This window comes from Setaria viridis, chromosome 3 (assembly GCF_005286985.2).
Source record: "Setaria viridis chromosome 3, Setaria_viridis_v4.0, whole genome shotgun sequence".
NCBI classification, from domain to species: Eukaryota; Viridiplantae; Streptophyta; class Magnoliopsida; order Poales; family Poaceae; genus Setaria; species Setaria viridis.
In genome coordinates, this window is record NC_048265.2 from 45289896 (window position 1) to 45308663 (window position 18768).

The following is an 18768-nucleotide window of genomic DNA, read 5'->3' on the forward strand; positions in this document are numbered from 1 at the left end:
CGCTCACACTTCACACACTGCGTGCATATATAGAAATAATACTACACTATTTGGTGGATCCACATATATAGCATGTAAATAAAACGGGTGAGGTCCTACAATAAGATTTCCTTACTGGCAATCGTGCCCAAAAATTAAGTCATTCTGCCCTCGTCTCTGCTCTCCAGGAAGGATGGCGCTGCCGCCCCCCCCCCCCCCCCCACCCCACCCCCACCAACCCACCACCACCTCGCTGCCGTCGACCCCTGCCCAGTGATAGACAGCCAAAACACATGATCACCTTTAGAAAACTTTAGACACCTTCCTCTTATGAGCAGCAATAAGCAAGGATAAGCAAGGATGATGAGTACACTTACGGTTGGTACTCAGCAAGGTCACAAGATATAACCAGAATAACGATTTAAGTACATCTTCAAGTTTATTAATCATGTGAGGGTCCAGGCCTCTCTTGACCGTGAGCACGATAGATATATCAGTTTTACACTCTGCAGAGGTTGTACACTTTCACCATAAGTCGCATAAAAGTTCAGAAGAACTTTGGACCCAACCATACTATGCAAAAGTAGGCACTTATCAGTTATCACACTACCAAGGTGTGACTGTATAGGGATGCTACGGGACCTTTACAAAGATTCCCTAATAAGTGGTAACCTACTAAGGTTTCAGTGTCTGGCGTGCATAAATCTCCCTAATGGCCATAGTGTCTTAGCAAAGCCCACTTCCCAAGTGGACCATGCTATACAACGACTCAGTCCCCCCTCTTGCCCTTTCAGTAAGATTACCCCAAACTAGAGTCTCCAATTAATTAGCCAAGACTAGACCCATGTAGTTTTCGTGGTTGCACTATTTTCCTAGGTGGTCTTCATGTTCCAATTAATACATCGTATTCTTGTAACTAAGCATAGATAGAAGGATGGTTAGGGATACTTGCCTTTCTCCAAAGAAAAGTTATTCTTACTGCTCTTCGGCACTTGCTTTCTTGAAACTCTTAATCTTCAAATCTTTCGAACATCGATCCTTCTACTCGAAGCAATCATTGGCACAACCATACAAAGCAAACAAACAAGTACAATTAAGAATAATACACCAATCAAAGAAAAGCTTTGAAAGAACGTACTAAAGGACATGTCTCAATTCTAAGATCACGAAGGCGCACAAAACACTAAGAACAATGGTACCCTTAAAATATACATCTATCGGAGAAACTTTTTAAAAAAGAAAAGGCAAGAGCTATATGATGTAGTTATTTTTAATTAGAAAACATATCTAAAGGATACTTTTATAAAATATCCTAAGTGATAGTTAATTCAAACTATATTTGTATCTAAGATGATGTAAAACCTAATCATCTTAAATATTCATGTAAAAATTATGCCATTTAAACTTTAAATTTGACAAAATAAACTATATGTAATAACATTTAATCGATAACTTTATATGTCGCATTGAACTAAAACAAATAATAATTAGAAACTCATTCACGTTGATGTTAATCATACTAACACTTGCTTAAAGAAAAACGTTGTATAAACCTAAATAGCTTTTAATTAGAAATAAATAAGTATTAATCAAAATTAATATCATATTTTATTATCAAAAATATGAAACATGGTGAAACAACGTTGCTAAACTATAGCTTATGAACCGACTAGAACGAAACTGATACAATATCAAAAGATTTGGGTTCATAAAAGAAAAGAAACTCTGTGCTTCATACATTTTAAATGTAGAAATCAATGTGGATGATATTTCAGAGAAATATCCTACCTTAGAATTAACTCACATTATATTTATATTTTGGAAATGTGAAGTAAAGCTTAGTCAAATTTTAGTTACATATGTTCATGTATAGTTTATATCAGTTTAAACATTTAATTTGGAAAAGATATCATATGTGGGAACATCTAGGAGCATAACTTTATGATTCGTGTTGAACTAACCAAATTATAATTAAAAACACATTTATATTCATATTAGTCAAATTAACATTTAATTATGAAAATCCGAGATATAACTTATTCAGCTTTTATTTATAAAACAAATTGAATAAGCATTAATCAAATTGAGTTTACTTATGAACAATCGTGGTGTAGCACTTAATTAGGTTTTATTAATAAAAACTAGTTTAATAGGTATTAGTCAAATTAACATTTAATTATGAAAGCGAGCTAAAGATCTAAATAGCTTTTAATGAGAAAACAAGTGTATAAACAACTAATAATAATATTAATATGTTAAATAAACTTCAAAAACACAAGATATGATTACCCTTGCTTCTAACATGTAGTTTAAGTTGATATGAATCTAACACAACAAGAATGAGATTAAACGAAGCTAAAATGTGAAATCTATGAGCTAAACAAGCTGCAGGGGTCTAATCGTGATTAACCCTAGACAATTGGGGCTAGCAAGGAAGATTCCCGAGACACATCAAATAGTGCTCACCATTAGGTCAAAGCCTAGGTTTAGATCTGTTAAAGTGATGACTCAAGGAACAAGCTAAACCATTAAGTGGATCTTCAGGGGTCTAAGTACCAAAACCTCAGATCTTTCTTCCTCATGGCCGATAACAGCTCGGGTGGCCAAATCGCCGGCGTTGTGGTCTCTACTAGGCTCGCCGAGGTGGTGAAAAGGGAGAGAAGAGCAAGGATGACGGCAGCAGCCAGAATCAGGCGGCGGATGACCAATGACGGCTTGGTATCCTCAATTGGCGGCGCTACGGTGATGGGATGACAGCGAGAAGAGGCACGGGTGTGCGGCATGGCGAAGCAAAGCTTGAGGCAAAGTCAGCTTGCTCTGGTAGTGCTTCAACACGGCGAATCGAGCGGAAAGACGGCTATGGCATCCGCCTTAGCCGGCGGCCTTGCAAGGTGGTGGCGCTGTGTAGGCAAGGCGAGGATGGTGGGATGAGGCGACAAGCGCACGCAGGGGCTGGGGGTCCGTATTTTATAGGGTGCAAGTGTCAGTGTTTTAACTCGGCAACCTATCAAGGGAGTACCCTAGATAGTATTTTGGTTGGTGGGTGTCGCCAAAATCAGGATCTCGATGGTGACATATGAACACGATTTAGACAGATTCAGGCCGCTAGATCGCGTAATACCCTACGTCCTGTGTGTTGTATGCTTGTATTGGATTGAACTTGTCTGGAGAGGGTCCCTGCCCGCCCTTATATACTAGGGGAGCAGGTTTACAGGGTAGTATTTGTACAAGAGTACTAGTCGATTACAACTACAGAGTCCTACTCCAACTCGGTAGAGTAGTTTCCTTGTATTCCGACTAGTTCTTCAGGAGTCCATGTAGTCTACGTTCCTTGTATAGTAGTCTTCATGTCCTGATACGTACTCGAGTACGTCTCCTTGTGTGGGTTCGTACAAAGCCTCTTGTGGGCCTGGGGATGTATGCCCGACAAGCCCTCGAGTACTTTATAGTCAAATGTAACAACCTCGAGTACTTTGCAGACAATGTCCGACTAGTTGCTGATGCTCGTTGACTCCTTCTGTCATGACTAGTCTTCGAGTAGTCGAAAGTTGTCATGCGGCTGGAAGGTACTCTAGCCTCATCTGACTTTGCTTTGAGTAGGTTTTCTTTGAATCTTTATATGGTAGTGCGATGACAATCGCACTCCATATGGAGTAGCCCCCGAGACTTAGGTTGAATTGAAGAATCAGGCTGAGGGTCAAACTAAATTTGCTTCATCTTATCTTGATCTTGAAAAATTTCATCCGACGGGCACGGTGTACGCAGCCCCAAAGCCGTTATGCAACTAGTTGCAGGAGGTGAAAGGGTCAATATTTGGTCAACGTGACCGTTGGGCCGCAATCCCCTTTAATCTCGCGATAAATTTTGTAACTGTCGAGCCGTTGCGAAATTATCGGCCGTGCTCCTAGAATCTTGAAGCCATTAGATCCGTTTATTGTTATAAAAGATAAGGCAGGTCGTCCCCTTTAGGTCACGCAGCCATTTGCATCTGTTACTGCCCATCTCTCAACCCTAGATCCATCTTGCGCGCTGCCGCCAGCACCATTAGATCGCCTGTAGAACTTTCAACACTCTGAGTGATGTGGTCGCTGCTCTTTCCCCTTGCACAACCCCCTAGTGAATGCGTGTGAAGAGACGCGTGATAAGCAGGATGGTGAAGAAATCCGAGGGATCCAAGAAGAAGGGTGCCAAGAAGGGCAAGGAGCCCCAGCTGCTGTCGCCCAAGTGTGGTCCAACCAACCAAACTGCACCCCCGAATCAAGCTACCGCCTAGAAGAAATCCACCATGAAAGAAGAGGAGATCCAGGAGCTAGTCGACGCCAAGCTATTGCAGGAGAAGGCTGGTGTCAACTGGAAGTGCGCGCTTGGCAATGCTTGGAATTTTGAGACTCATCCCAAGGAGACAGTCGCCTGGGCCCGCTTTGTTGAGCGCGGATTTGAAGTTTCGACTTCCGATTTTTTCTGAGGTATTCTAGAGTACTATGGTCTGCAGCTTGTGCATCTAAATCCCAATGGGATTTTGCATATTTTGATTTTTGTGCATCTTTATGAAGCAGACCTAGGGATCCATGCACATTTCAACTTGTTTTGGAAGATTTTTCGTTGTAAGCTGCAATCCAGCCAAGAGAACATGTCTGTCCTAGGAGGAGCCGGCTTCTAGATGCGAGAGAAGTACTCAAACCTATACTTAGAGTACGAGACGCTGTAGTCTCATGGAGTGTGGAAGGAAAAATGGTTTTATGTTGAGAACCACAAGCCTCAGCTACCTGCCATCACTGGATACCGCCCCAAGTACATCACTAGGTGGTTGGATGAATCGACAACCGAGGAGATTATCCAATTTGGAGATCTGCTAAAAAAGATCACAGTGTTGAAGAAAGGTGGATTGACTGGCATCAATGTGGCTGCCAGCTTCTTGAAGAGAAGGATCCAGCCTTTCAAGTTGTGCCCCACTTGGGGTTTTGAGTATGCTGGTTTTTAAGATCCCTCGCGGATGTCAGCTGAGGACATATCTGATGAGGCAGTGGAAGAATTGCTTGGCCGCTTCTTCAAGAACTTCGAAGGAGTACTGAAGGTTGATGAAACCATCCAAGCTTACGACAACTGGCACAAGCCTAGAGAGGTAATTCACCCACTCGTGTTCTTTTTGAGTACTCAATATTGGTAAATGTCTTGTTTCCCAACTAGTAGTTCCTTATGCACGAAGATATTCTTTTGTATTTCTCTCCTCCTCCTCCTCCTCCCCCTATTGTTGTTGATGTGAAAAATGCAAAGCCGGTGCGTTACGTACGCTCAGAAGAGGATGCATAGGAAGAGAAGGAGGAGAGGAGGAGGAGAAGGAGGAAGATGAGGACTCTGAGCCTCTTGGCGATTCTGATATTGCGTCGTCTGACTCTGAATCATCTTATGACATTGTTCTGCAGTCACGTGTCTTGAAGGGGTACAAGTCTGCGTTTGACACCTCCAAGCGGCCGACCGAGGATGTGGAGGATGATCAAGAGCTCCCAGCCCCATTACTGAAAAGGCGGCGGACCGTAGTGCGGAAACGATTGGTCAGGAAGCATTTGAAGACCTTCAAAGCGCCTCCACCGATAATTACTTTCGTGGAAGGGGTGTGTACCAAGGTATGAGTACTTGTAGGATAATCTTGAGTAGTCGTAATAACTTATTTTGACCTTTCCTTTTGCAGGCTGATGATGAAATAGCTAAGGATGTGGAGACTGCTTCTGCTGCGGTGTTTGGCACTGATGAGACAACTGCTCATGACGTAGTCACGACAGGAGGAGATGTTGTCGATGGTCAAGGTACCGTGATGGACACAGCTACCACCGATGCGGCCGTGGTGCTTGAGGTGACTACCGAAGGAGCGACCACAATGCCCGAGGTGATTGTCCCAAAAGTAGTCGCTACGGCCGGAGTTGGAGTTGACAGGTCAGCCGGTTCAACGGAGACCACACTGAGTGAGGTGGTGAAGACGCGGAGATGGTTTCTGACGTCACACTACTTGAGGCCTCCGATGGTGGTGAGTACGCAAGTACTGGTAGTAGTCGCGCAGCTACCATTGCTGAGTTCATTATTGCAGGTCTGGGTGACAATACAGAAGATCTGCCACCTCCGCCAGTGAATGTATGAGCCCTGAGTGCCCGACGGATTCTATGGGTGAGAAAGCGCCCCTTGGTTCCTCTGCGACCCGCCAAGTGAGTATTCTACTCGTAGCTTTTCGAGTACTGCATTGATGATGAGTAGTTGTTTTTTTGTTCTTATGATGAGCTTTATGCAGGACCTCTGTCAATGTGGATCTTGATAGAGCGGGTACTGAGCAGACAATGAGTGCTGAGGGTCCCTCTGTCGGTGTTTTAACCCGGCAACCTATCAAGGGTGTACCCGAGATAGTGTTTTGGTTGGTGGGTGTTGCCAAAATCAAGGAGTCGATGGTGACACAAACACGATCTAGACAGGTCCAGGTCGCTAGATCGTGTAATACCCTACGTCCTGTGTGTTGTATGCTTGTATTGGATTGAACTTGTTGGGGGGGTCCCGCCGTCCCTTATATATCCGGGGAGTAGGGTTACAGGGTAGTTTTGAGTACAAAAGTATTAGTCGGACATGACTATAGAGTCCTACTCTAACTCGGTAGAGTTGTTTCCTTGTATTCTGACTAGTCCTTCAGGAGTCCATGTAGCCTACGTTGCCCTATGGTGTAGTCTTCATGTCCTGATACGTTACGAGTACGTCTCCCTGAGTAGGTCCGTACAAATATTCTGGTGGGCTCGGGGATGTATGGCCGACAAGCCCCCGAGTACTTTGTAGTCAAATGAAGCAGTTCCGAGTACTCATTAGTTGTTGCGCGACTAGTCCCTGGTGCTTGTTGAGTACTTTCTATCGTGGCTAGTCCTCGAGTACTCGAGTACTGTCATGCAGCTGGAAGGTACTCTCAGTATCATCTGATGTTGCTTCCAGTAGTCTTTGTCTTGAATCTTTATATGGTAGTGCGATGATAATCACACTCCATATGGAGTAGGCCCCGAGCCTTAGGTTGAATCGAAGAATCAGGCTGAGGGTCAAACTAAATTTTGTTTCGGCTCTCCTTGATCCTTGAAGAAAAAGGATTTTTTTGTCCAACGGGCGAGGTATACGCAGCCCCCAAGCACTTGATCGACTACTTCCAGGTGATGAAGGGGTCAACCATGGTCAACGTGACCGTTGGACTTCAATCTCGCTATAAATCCTGAGGAGATCAGATCAGTGCATAAAATACCGACCATTTCCCCCAAAATCTCAGAACCATTTAGATCTGTTACGCTGTTATAAAAGATAAGGCCAACTGCCTCCGTGAGTTACGCCTTCCCCATTCGCATCTGCTATTCTGCACCTTGAAACCCTAGCGCTACCATTCGCACCGCCGCTGCTGCCATTAGCCAGTTCCAGTGACCTTGCGGGCTAGTGTAGCCGTCCCCTCCCCTTTTTCGCCGCTCCACCTTATGCATGTGAAGATCATGGGGAAGAAGACCGACAAGTCCAAGGGTAAGGCCATGGAGGGATCCAAGAAGGAGTCCAAGAAGGGGAAGGAGGTTCATCTACCGACGCCAAAGTACAGTCCAACCAATCAGGCCACCCCGCCTTGTTAGGGTGCCGCTTGGAAGATGTCCACCATGAAGAAGGAGGTGATCCAAGAGTTGGTGAAAGCCAAGTTGCTGCAGGAAGAGGCCATAGTGAACTGGAGGACCACATTTGCCAACACCTGACAGTTTGAGACCCATCAGAAGGAAACAGTTATCTGGGCGCACTTTGTTGGGAGAGGATTCGTAGTTCCAACATCAGATTTTTTTAGAGGTATTCTTGACTTTTATGGCATTCAGTTTGTCCACCTCAATCCCAATGGGATTCTTGATTTTCACAGTCTCATGGCATATGGAAGGAGAAATGGTTCTACATCAAAAATCACGACCCTCCCATGCCAGCGATCACCGGGCACCACCCGAGGTACTCAACCAAGTGGTTGGAACCGAGTACTGAAGAGAATCCTCAGGTAGTTGACTTGCTATGGAGGATTGCTAAGTTGAAGAAGTCGGGGTTGACTGGTATCAACGTGGTGGCCAGTTTCCTGAAGAGGAGAGTGCAACCGTAGCAGAAGCATGACACATGGGGATACGAGTACTCAGGCTTCGACGATCCCTCGCGCATGTCACCTGAGGATATTTCTGATGATGCGGTGGAGGAGTTACTCGGCAAATTCTTCAAGAACTTCCGAGGAGTGCCTGAAATCGACGAATCCATTCAGGAGTTTGATAGGTGGCACAAGCGCAGAGAGGTAACTTTGCCTACTCATTCTCCTTTTGAGTACTCGTATTTAGTAGTCGTCACATTTGCCGACTACTAGTTCCTTACGCAGGAAGATGTCCTTTTATACTTTTCTCCTCCTCCTCCTCCCCTTGATGCTGGTAACGCGAAAAACGCCAAGCCTATGCGTTACATTTGCTTGTCTGATGACCCTTCGTAGGAGGAAGTGGAAGAAGAGGTGGAGGAGACTGATGAAGACTCTGAGTTGCTTGACGACTTAGACATCGCATCATCTGACTCTAATTTGTCTGATGACTTTGATATGCAGTCCTGAGTACTCAAAGGGTACAAGTTTGCAGCTGACACCTCCAAGCGACCAGTGGAGGATGTTGTTGATGAAGACGTTCAGGCTCCGATGCCGAAGAAAACGCGGACCACAGTGCGAAAGCAGTTAATCAGGAAGCATTTGGTCTCTGCCGCCGGTAATCACCTTTGCAGAGGGTCAGAGTACTGAGGTATGAGTACTTGTCAATCTCGAGTAGTCAACTTGACTTGTGTTGACCTTTGCTCTTGCAGCGTAATGATGATAAGGATGAGGATGACGATGTGGAGAATGCCGCAGACGCTATGTTCGACGCTACCGAGACTACTTCCGAAGAAGTAGTTGCGATAGCTAGAGACACTGCCGCTAGTGTGAGCTCCGTGGTGGCTCATTTGCCGCAATTGCGAGTGGTGGAGTGGAGGACCTGTCGGGGACCAACATGTCTGACGCTATGAAGACACCAGAGGCAGTATCCGACGCCACATGTCCTAAAGCCCCCGCTAGTGGTGAGTACGCGAGTACTGGCAGTAGTCACGCTTACATCATTTCTGAGTTAGTTCTTTCAGGTCTCGACGAGAATACCAAAGAATTGCCACCCGTGTCACCCAATGAGCCGGCCCCAAGTGAGCAACCGGTTCTGAGGTGAAAAAGTGTCACCGAGTTCCTCCTCGATCCACCCAGTGAGCACTCCTTTGTTTTTGTACTTGATCATTGACTTTACAATCAATAGTTGCTTGTCTAATCTTGAATTGTGTTTGAATCAGGGCGTCCGAGGACATTGTTCTGGACAGGGTGAGCATAGATCCTGTAGAGAATCCATCAGCGGTGAATCCTGCTGTCGTGCCTGTTGTCAATTTGATGATGTACTTCGACAAGTCGGTCATGGGAACCGGTGCGGGGTGAAGGACCGAAGGGGCGACCAGAGGGGGGTGAATGGGAGCCTATAAAAATTCTCAACGAGAACAAGGTCTATGTCCCAACCGCAACCCCAAAGCACACTACGCATTGTATCATCAAGATGATGCTAGCCAACACGTGACAAGCTCACCGTAGAAACGATAAGAAATGCTCAAATCACAGCGGAAACACAACATGAATCGACTCCATCAAGTTTGCACAAATGAGACAAAGCAAAGGCACTCCTAACCACTTACTAAACTAGACATGGAAGGAATAACAATTAATTTAAGAAGCTTAGCATGATTAGCAAGTGAGCATACATATTAAGTGCTTAAGCAAGTGAACAAGTATTAACTAGCCAAGTGCTAGGATTGACAAAGGATTAGAAAAGCTCACTGTGCTTGCGTTGAAGATCTCCACGGCCTGCTAGCGCTGAAAGCTGAGCTGCAGGCGTTGCAGCTGTCTGGGCCACCGGCCTGCTGCTTGTGCGCTAGGCCTCCCTCATGCGTGGGCCAGCCAGGTTCACCTGACGGCCTGCTGCTGCCCCACCTATGAACTTTTTTTATTTTTATATTTTTTATTTTAGTATTTTGCAAAAATATATAATCGGATGAAAAAATTGCAAAACCAGCCGGCGACAATAGCCTAGTTTTTCAATTTTTTCATCCAACTATATATTTTTGCAAAATGCTAAAATAAAAAATATAAAATAAAAAAAGTACCCCACCTGTTCTCATCTGGGCCGCACGAGCTGAGGCGGCCTGCTTGGCCTGCTCTGCTGGTGCAGCTATTCCATCCCGCATGCCGTGGAGGCCTGCTGCGGCAGCTGCGGAGCGGCCTGACCTGGTTCGCACGCTGCTGCTGCTCGCTGGGATCGCTTCGCTCGATACCTGCGCACAGAACAGAGACGACCGGAAGAACACAAGAACAGCCGCAAGAACATGCAAACCTTCAAACGAGAAATCCTCCTTCAAATCCTCATGGATCGAGACGAAACTTGAGACAAGGATGTAATACCCCAAGGGTAAATGGATCCATGAGACAAATCTCGAAAAGGTCAAGTATTCATCGCAAATCTTCGAGAAAACCGAAACCCTAACTCATATATCCTTTATAGAAAAAGATTGGTGCCAATCAATCAGTCGTACCGCGAATTGCACCTATTGGAGGGTGTCAATTTCCACCGAGACCCACGTTTCTCTTAGCTGTGGCACCGATGGAATCAGCAGACACCATATATGCGGTTTTGTAGAATATGCTCCTAATGCTTGGGGAGGTACATCTGCATGTGAGCTTAGATCATAGAGCCATATGAGGTTCAGCCCTCTTCCAACCTTCACCCTCACCCTAAGATGTTCTTGTAATTACAATATTCCATATCGAATTTTACCTCGACATTTGAATCATATATAATCTAATAGAGTTCTCAACAATTATGTTTGTACATGAAAGCGTGAGAGTTATTTCCCCCAAATTCTTGTTCAAATTAGGTGTTTTTTTTCCTATGTGATTCTAGTGGAGTCTTGGATGGCACAAAAATGCCTACTTCTACTGTGATCGTTATGGTTGTTGTACTTTTCATCCCTTTTGCAACAATTTTCCATTTGAAAGGTAGTAAATATTATTATGGTCAAGGATTACTAAGTTAGGAAACATGAGAATATTATATTTTCATGGCATGTGGGCGGGATATTGCTGTAAATTATTACCTGAACCTAGCAAATAAATACTATACATATATAATTATTCTACGAATACTCAATTTTGCTACAACCTGATAGTAGTACTTGATTTCAGGTACTTTTTACGGGAAACTCTAAGCTGTGCACAATTATATATTGAGAAATTTTAGAACGATTAGAAAAAATGAGAGCCGTCCATCCTGGGAAATCTAATGGTGTAAATAAAGGAAGTACATTTAAGTACCTAAAGAGAGGTACCAAATTGGTGGGACAAGTACAAAAAATAGTCCTTCAAATTATTTTTTAAAATTAATTTTCCTTATCTTCAAATACCAGCAAGTACCGATGGAACATTTTAAACCACCGTAGGAGAGTTCTTATATATTTCCTTGTTGGTTTTGTGAAAGCCAAAGCATGTTTTGCTACGACCTTAGCTTTTGATTTATCTAGACTACAACCTCTTTTAGCAATAGACATAATAATAAGTATAACTGACGTGATTGATCCTAATAGAGCCAAAGCATTTGCAATTTGCATAGCAGATATGATAAAAAAAAATTTGGATGGGCATGGGCAATAATAGAGTGGTGCCCACAACCCAACATCCGGGTGGACCTAACAGTCGTCTCCTGGTCATCCGGTTGGTGAACTAGCTGGGGGTGGGGTCCACGCCAGCCCGCTACCAATCTCCATTCTCCTCATCACATATCCGCTCGCTCCCACCCAGCTGATGAAGCTTCCAGAGTGACACCACAGGTACTAGTAGCCTGCAGGCGTAGCTCCTACAAATAGAGGTAACGGCCACACGCTGACAGAGCGCTCCAGAACCGAAGCTCCAAAGGCTTCCAATCATTTCTTCCTTCCGGTTTGGTATGCAGCATCTCTTCTGATTTACCTTGTGTTAAGTTCTGTCTGACTTGTGCTCTGGTTTAGTTGCTTCGCTGACGGTGTTCCGGCAGTTTCATACGGATCTTTGCTTGGTTTTCGAATTTCTGTTGGTTTTCATGGTTCGAAAGACTGTTTCAGGTTTTGAAAAAGTTCGGTTCTGTGGTTCAGAAATGCTCTTTGTCAAGTCAGGGTCCCACCTCTGCTGCCTATGATATCTCTTGCTCTGTTCCGTGCAAGGCGTTTTCTTTCTTTTGCTTCAGAGTGATTTTACAGCACTGAAGTCATATCTGAAAGTGAAAGTCTTCCGTGTTGATGTTTGATGTCGTGTTTTGAGCTGTGATATTGTAACTGGGAATTTATACTTTCGTTTCGCACCTTTCAAATTTGGTGTATTTTGGATTCTGAGTTGGCCTTTCTATCTAGCTCCTCTGCTTCTTGAGCAATTTCAGAGTTTTCCTTGGGTGAAAATGGCAGCTACTTTGAGGGTTGCATTTTGAAGCTCATATAGCAATTCTGATCCATTTATTTATTTTTCTTTCTTTTCTAGCGGAGCTCATGGGATAGAACTGCAAACCACATGCTCCACTTAATTAACAATGTGTAGTGGCCTAGTGGCTTCTTTTGTTAACTTGACAATCCTTCTTTATCCTGTCTCCTGGACAGCTCAACGACAGTGTTGTTCTTAACATCTTGCACAATTTGACTTCAATTCTTTAGGGTACGTCGTCAGAGTACAATCCCGCGCACCCTGAATTTTGTTCTTAACATTTCCCGAAATTTGACTTGAATTGTTTAGGACCCGTTCAATATAGAGTACTGTCTGCATCCTCGATTCACGGATGCTCGAATCGTTATTCTCTTCAGCTTCCTCTGCATTTTCGTTTTCTTTGTACCAAGCACGCCTGAAAAAGTTTCTGATCCTTCCGTCTTGGTTGCAGTCCCTGGTCCCTGTTCGCCAGCACAGACGCCGAGATGTACTTGGTGAAGGACATTAGCGGTGCCATCGGCCTGATGGCGGTGGCGCTGGTGCTCCTCGGCACCTGGCCGGTTGTCCTGGCCGTGCTGGAGCGCCGGGGCCGGTTGCCGCAGCACACCTTCCTGGACTTCTCCATCACCAACTTCCTCGCCGCTGTGCTCATCGCCCTCACCTTCGGACAGATCGGCCCCGACACGCCGGAGACGCCCAACTTCCTCACCCAGCTCTCTCAGGTCACACTTTCCACTCCAACCGTTCAACAATACTTGGTCACATTAAGTTTTGTCAGCAAGGACATCTTGTGCTAAAGCAACTCGTGCAGTGAAAATGATAAGACTTCCAATTCAAACAATGCAGAATAACTGGCCTTCAGTCTTGTTTGCAATGGCGGGCGGTGTCACGCTTAGCCTCGGGACATTAGCGACACAGTATGGCTGGGCGTTCGTCGGGCTTTCGGTCACCGAGGTCATGGCATCAAGCCTCAAGGTTGTCATAGGTACACACACATCCAAACTGGAATTGTTCAGAATATGAAGACATCATTTCACTGAAACTTCTCTTCCAGGGACAACGCTCAACTATTTTCTCGACGGCCGGATTAACAAGGCGGAGGTCCTGTTCCCCGGTGTCGGGTGCTTTCTGGTTGCGGCCATCCTTGGGTCACTTGTCCATTCTTCCAATGCCATCGACAACCAGGAGAAGCTGGCTAACTCCGGAGTAGTCAATTACAGCAAAAACACTAGGTAGTCAAGTTTTCTGCCACTTTCAGTCACTGATGTGAATATTGAAAATTCAGCTAAATATGTTATTGTCGACTTTATCTGATGCCCAACAAACTGTCTTTCTGCAATTGTCCACAGGAACTCTGCATACGAGGATCTGGCCGAACACCTCCTTGAGAAAGGTAGCAGCGGGATCAATGAACCAACTTTTCTCAATAAAATTAAAACTGACCTAGTATAGAGGTGTTCACCTGATGATCTGATCTTTTCGATTACTAGAGGGACAAAAGGATCTTGAAGAAGCAAAGCTGGATGCGCCAGAAGCAAAACTGGAGAAAGTACAGGCCGGAACTGCAGAGTTCCTGGTTCATCTGGAGGAGAAGAGGTCAATTAAAGTAGGTGCCTGTTCTACTTTCGGAATGAGTACTACTCGTTCATATCATTAAAGTTCAAATACATTTCCATTTAGATGTTGTCGAAAAGCTTAATTTCCTCCGAAGGAACTGAGTTTATTCCTTCTGTTGGATTTGAATTTCTTTTGCCCGTTTTGTTCACATCTCGGTTCTCAACCTTCCTCAGGTGCTGGGCTCCAACACGCTGCTGGGCCTCGGCATCGTCGTCTTCGCCGGCGTCTTCTACGCCCTCTTCACGCCGGCGTTCAACATCGCCACCAACGACCAGTGGCACGCCCTCCCCGCCGGCGTGCCGCACCTGGTGGTTTACACGGCCTACTTCTACTTCTCCCTGGCCTGCTTCGCCGTCAGCGTCGGCCTCAACGTGTGGTTACTCTACCACCCCATGGTCGGCGTGCCGAGGTCCACCGTAGCGGCGTACCTCCGCGACGGCGAGGGCAGGGGCCTCGCGCTGCTGGCGGGGATGGTGTGCGGGCTCGGGAACGCGTTCACGTTCATGGCCGGGCAGGCGGCGGGGTACGCGGCGGCGGACTCCGTGCAGGCGCTGCCGCTGGTCAGCACGTTCTGGGGCGTGGTGCTGTTCGGTGAGTACCGGCGGTCGTCGCGGCGGACGTACACGCTGCTGGCGAGCATGCTGCTCATGTTCGCCGTCGCCATGGTCGTGCTCATGGCCTCCTCCAACCACCGGAAGCCGCTCTGACCGCTGCAACCGGCCCGATGGCAGTGATTCAGATGCTCCGTTCAAGCTAAGATGGATATAAATCACAAATGCTCTGTTCTGAAAGCAAACATGATCAGGGAACTGGGGACGGATGTGTGATGAGGAGAATGGGGATTGGGACCGAGCCTGGTGGTGGGGCCCACTTTGTCTGGTCAGTTCACCAAGCAGAGCAGCTGACGTGGAGCTGAAATGCTAGGTCCACCATCACGTAAATGAACTATCATAGTTGCTGATTACATTAGTTGCTGAAATGCTTATGTTGTCTTTTGCAAGTGTTCCTGATTACTGATATATGAATATATGATTATTTTTAGTATATTTAATTAATTAAGGTCCTGATTATCTGCCAACGTTAGAACGAGCATCAAGGTCCACATGCATTTGAAGCAATTTTGTATGCGGTTGGAGCTAACTATATGTTGATACAGCGATACAAATCTGTAACATATATTTCTACAGTTCTATTTTTCTTTGTCGGAGTTTAAAAGCTTAGTGCTTCGCAAAATGGGCAACATATGGCAAGTTCGAGCTTCTGTTGAAAGATTTCAAAATAGCAAGGCTTCAATGGCAGGCAATTTAATCATGGTGCAGTGTTGAACCCGTCGAGCCTTTATACTCCCTCCGTATAGGAAAAGAAAGTCGTTTTGGATAAGGTTTGGATCAAACATTGGGAATATAAATCATAAATAACTTTTAAGTTGTTGAGTTTGGAAATGTGAAAGCCATATAAATAGATTTGTCTTGAAAAATACTTTCATAAATATATATATATATATCATTTTTGGATAAATATTTTTATAAAAATAAGGAGTCAAAGTAATGCTTTGGAGACCGTGTCGCTGTCCAAAACGACTTCCTTTTTCTATACGGAGGGAGTATTTTCCATTAGTTTGCGCCATTTAATAAGTGAAGCTGCATTATTGTTATGTCCCACCACCGTTCAATTATAACGTTTCCCTCGTCACGGTACATTTGTTTGCTTGCTGTTTATATAATATCAGGTTTGCGCAGCTGCCTTCTGACATCAAGCACAATGCCAAACACGGAAACACACATAGGTAGGAACGAGAGGAATCAGCAAGTTAAACGTCACAGTGTCATCCCAATCCCTAAACGGGCACCCACCACTCTCTCTAAACTACAAGGAGTCGGTAGGCAACCATTGAAACACACATACCTCTCTTGCACGTGTTCATTACTAAATCTCTATTAAACATGCATGAAGAAAAACTTAAACAAGAACCACACAAGGTTAAGGATTTATCTAGAGTCGGGGCAGTGCTGGAGGAAACGGACGCGCCGTTCCTAGGAGTGGAAATTGTGTAGGTCCGGGTTGTTCGATGTAGTAGATCTAACCCGATGCAATGGAGTTCCTCGAGCGGTTAGGGAGTACACTGAGAAGTAGTCGATCAGTAAAGCGAGCAGTCGCGCGGTGTGCTTTCTAAAAATCTGACCACAAACCTATCCCGAAGAGAATCACAACGATCGGCGTGGTTCCGGAGGAGAAGACAGAGCCGGCTCTGTTACGTAGGAGTAGGCGCTTAGGGACAGAGGGGAGAATGAACCTGGACACAGAGGGGAGAATGAACCTGGACGTCATGACTCAGGTGTCAGTTATAAGTAAAGTTCATTAATCAGTTACTAGTAAGGGGCAAAGGTAATGATTAGGCCATCGCCCGCTCATTTACTGGTAGCTAGCACGGTCTCTAATCAACGTTTCATTTCTATGTACCATCAAAACTCAAATTATCACGCATGTATGATTCTTCTTTGAAACCGCTTTATTTTGCTCTTCCTTTTGGCCATCGCCGCTCACAACTTGGCTATCCTTCCTTTTGGCCAAATCAAAGGTCTCCCATATACGATTGTTCTTTGAAACCCTTTTATTTTGCTCTTCCACGAGTATCAGCGCAGCTTTGATAGCACAAGCAGGTTTGAAGAGCTCTTACGCGGAAAAGTCTTTTGCTCTCTCTTATTCAGCAAACTGACCTTAGTTATTGAAACTAGAAAAATAGAATAATGGATTGAATCATAGAGTTTTCATTTCTACCTAAAGGGAGAAGAAAACAAATCAAGATCAACTGACTTACCGGAAAGAAGCAAAATTCGACTGTTAACAATGGACAATACCTTGAATTGATAGTCTGTTATGGACATGCATGAACAATATTTAATTAACTACAGGCCTGATTATCTGCCTACGTTTTTACGAACATCAATGTCCACATGCATTTGGAGATATAATTATGATTTAATTTTCTATCTATGCATTTGGAGCTAACTATATATTTATTCAGCGATACAAATTTGTAACACTGGATTGTTATCTACATATATTTCTACAGTTGTACTCCCTCCGTTCCAAATTGTAGGTCGTTTTGACTTTTCTAGATTCATAGATATTATTATGCATCTAGATATAGTATATGTCTAGATGCATAATAATATCTATGAACCTAAAAGAGCTAAAACGACCTACAATTTGGAACGGAGGGAGTATTCTTCCTTGTGAGAATTTAAGCTTAGTGCTTTGTAAAATGGGCAACATATGGGAGTAAGATTTGGCAGCTAGTACTATAGCAGAAGACAATGGTGCTACCGCTCTCGTTGAAACAACTTGATGATCGAGCTTCTGTTGAAAGATTTCAGAATATCCAGTCTTCAATAATAGTTGATAGGCAAGTTAATCATGGTGCTGAACCGATGAGCCTTTACATATACATACCATTAGTTTGCCCTGTTTAATGAGTGAACCTTGTTATCTCCCACCCACCACGTTCAATTATAACGATTCGTCCACTACATTCGTTTGCTCGCTCTTTATAAGATCAGCTTCACGCAGCTGCCTTCTCAGGTCTCATGACGCTAGTATCGCATCAAGCATGCACACTGCCCAACAAAGAAGCACACACATACAGTATCTTCGTATAGGCCTAGGTAGGAATGAGAGGAATCAGCAACTTAAACAGCACTTGGTTAGTTGAGCTGGCGCCACTCTCACCATCTAAAGGGGGTCGATAAGCAACCATTGGGTGCATGGATAATGATACAAGTGGCAAAGGTTTCTCCACAAGCGCTACAAGATGACTACAAGGAAACGGCACATACACGCGCCACCATTACCATGATCCAACCAGTAAAGGCCAGACCATCAGTTTTCACGCGATGCCTTTAACAAGGCTATATTGCCAGGTAAAACCAGCTAAGGTCAGACCTGGGGATTTCTCCCCAGAGTGCAAGAATCAGTGCCCAAATTCCACCAAAACTAAGTCAATCCGTGCTGCCTACCCCTTCTTTCCGAGTCAATACCATCATAGCACCTTCGTCTTGACCAACTACAATCAGCCGCAAACTCTCACTATTAGAGAATTGGCTTTCCATGCGCCCCCTTTTGTCCCGGTTTAAAGTTGACCCGGGACAAAAGGTTCACCAACCGGGACTAAAACTCGGTCACTGGTGGGGGGCTCACCAACCGGGACCTTTTATCCTGGTTGCAAAGGCTAGTGGGAAAAAAAGACTCTCAGAGGCCTTTTATCCCGGTTTGAAACACCAATCGGGATAAAAGATCCCCTTTTTATCCCGGTTGGTAACACCAACCGGGATAAAAGGGTCACGAGTCTTTTATCCCGGTTTGTAATACCAACCGGGATAAAAGGGGGTCATTTATCCCGGTTGGTGTTTCAAACCGGGATAAAAGAGTCCCCAACGAGGTGACTGGAAGGTGACTGGAAGAGGATTAAATCCTCGAACCCTTTTATCCCGGTTTGTAATACCAACCGGGATAAAAGGGGGTCTTTTATCCCGGTTGGTGTTTCCAACCGGGATAAAAGGGTCCCCCACGAGTTAATACAAAAGGATAGCATCCCCTACACACTCAGATGTGGT

The 18768-nt window shown here is 44.8% G+C and overlaps 1 protein-coding gene across 2 annotated transcripts; it reads left to right on the forward strand.

Annotated features, from left to right (window-relative positions):
* The first annotated feature begins 11863 nt into the window (after positions 1-11863).
* LOC117847288 (ureide permease 4) lies at positions 11864-15199 on the forward strand. 2 transcript variants are annotated; one of them, XM_034728468.2, is made up of 8 exons: positions 11864-12033; positions 12715-12769; positions 12990-13260; positions 13385-13523; positions 13593-13770; positions 13888-13931; positions 14029-14144; positions 14329-15199. In XM_034728468.2, the coding sequence occupies exons 3-8, from the start codon at positions 13024-13026 to the stop codon at positions 14860-14862; spliced, it is 1248 nt and encodes a 415-aa protein (XP_034584359.1). In that variant the 5' UTR covers positions 11864-12033; positions 12715-12769; positions 12990-13023; the 3' UTR covers positions 14863-15199. The 2 variants fall into 2 exon arrangements, with proteins under 2 accessions (XP_034584359.1, XP_034584358.1); XM_034728467.2 differs by lacking the exon at positions 12715-12769 and having other exon boundaries at positions 11866-12033.
* The last annotated feature ends 3569 nt before the right edge of the window (positions 15200-18768 follow it).

Bases quoted from the DNA above. Each gene is read 5' to 3' on its own strand.
- LOC117847288 (XM_034728468.2), top strand. From the start codon at position 13,024: ATGTACTTGGTGAAGGACATTAGCGGTGCCATCGGCCTGATGGCGGTG. The intron at 13,524-13,592 runs GTACACACACAT...CTTCTCTTCCAG, and splicing joins AAGCCTCAAGGTTGTCATAG to GGACAACGCTCAACTATTTT. The intron at 13,932-14,028 runs GTAGCAGCGGGA...TTCGATTACTAG, and splicing joins CGAACACCTCCTTGAGAAAG to AGGGACAAAAGGATCTTGAA.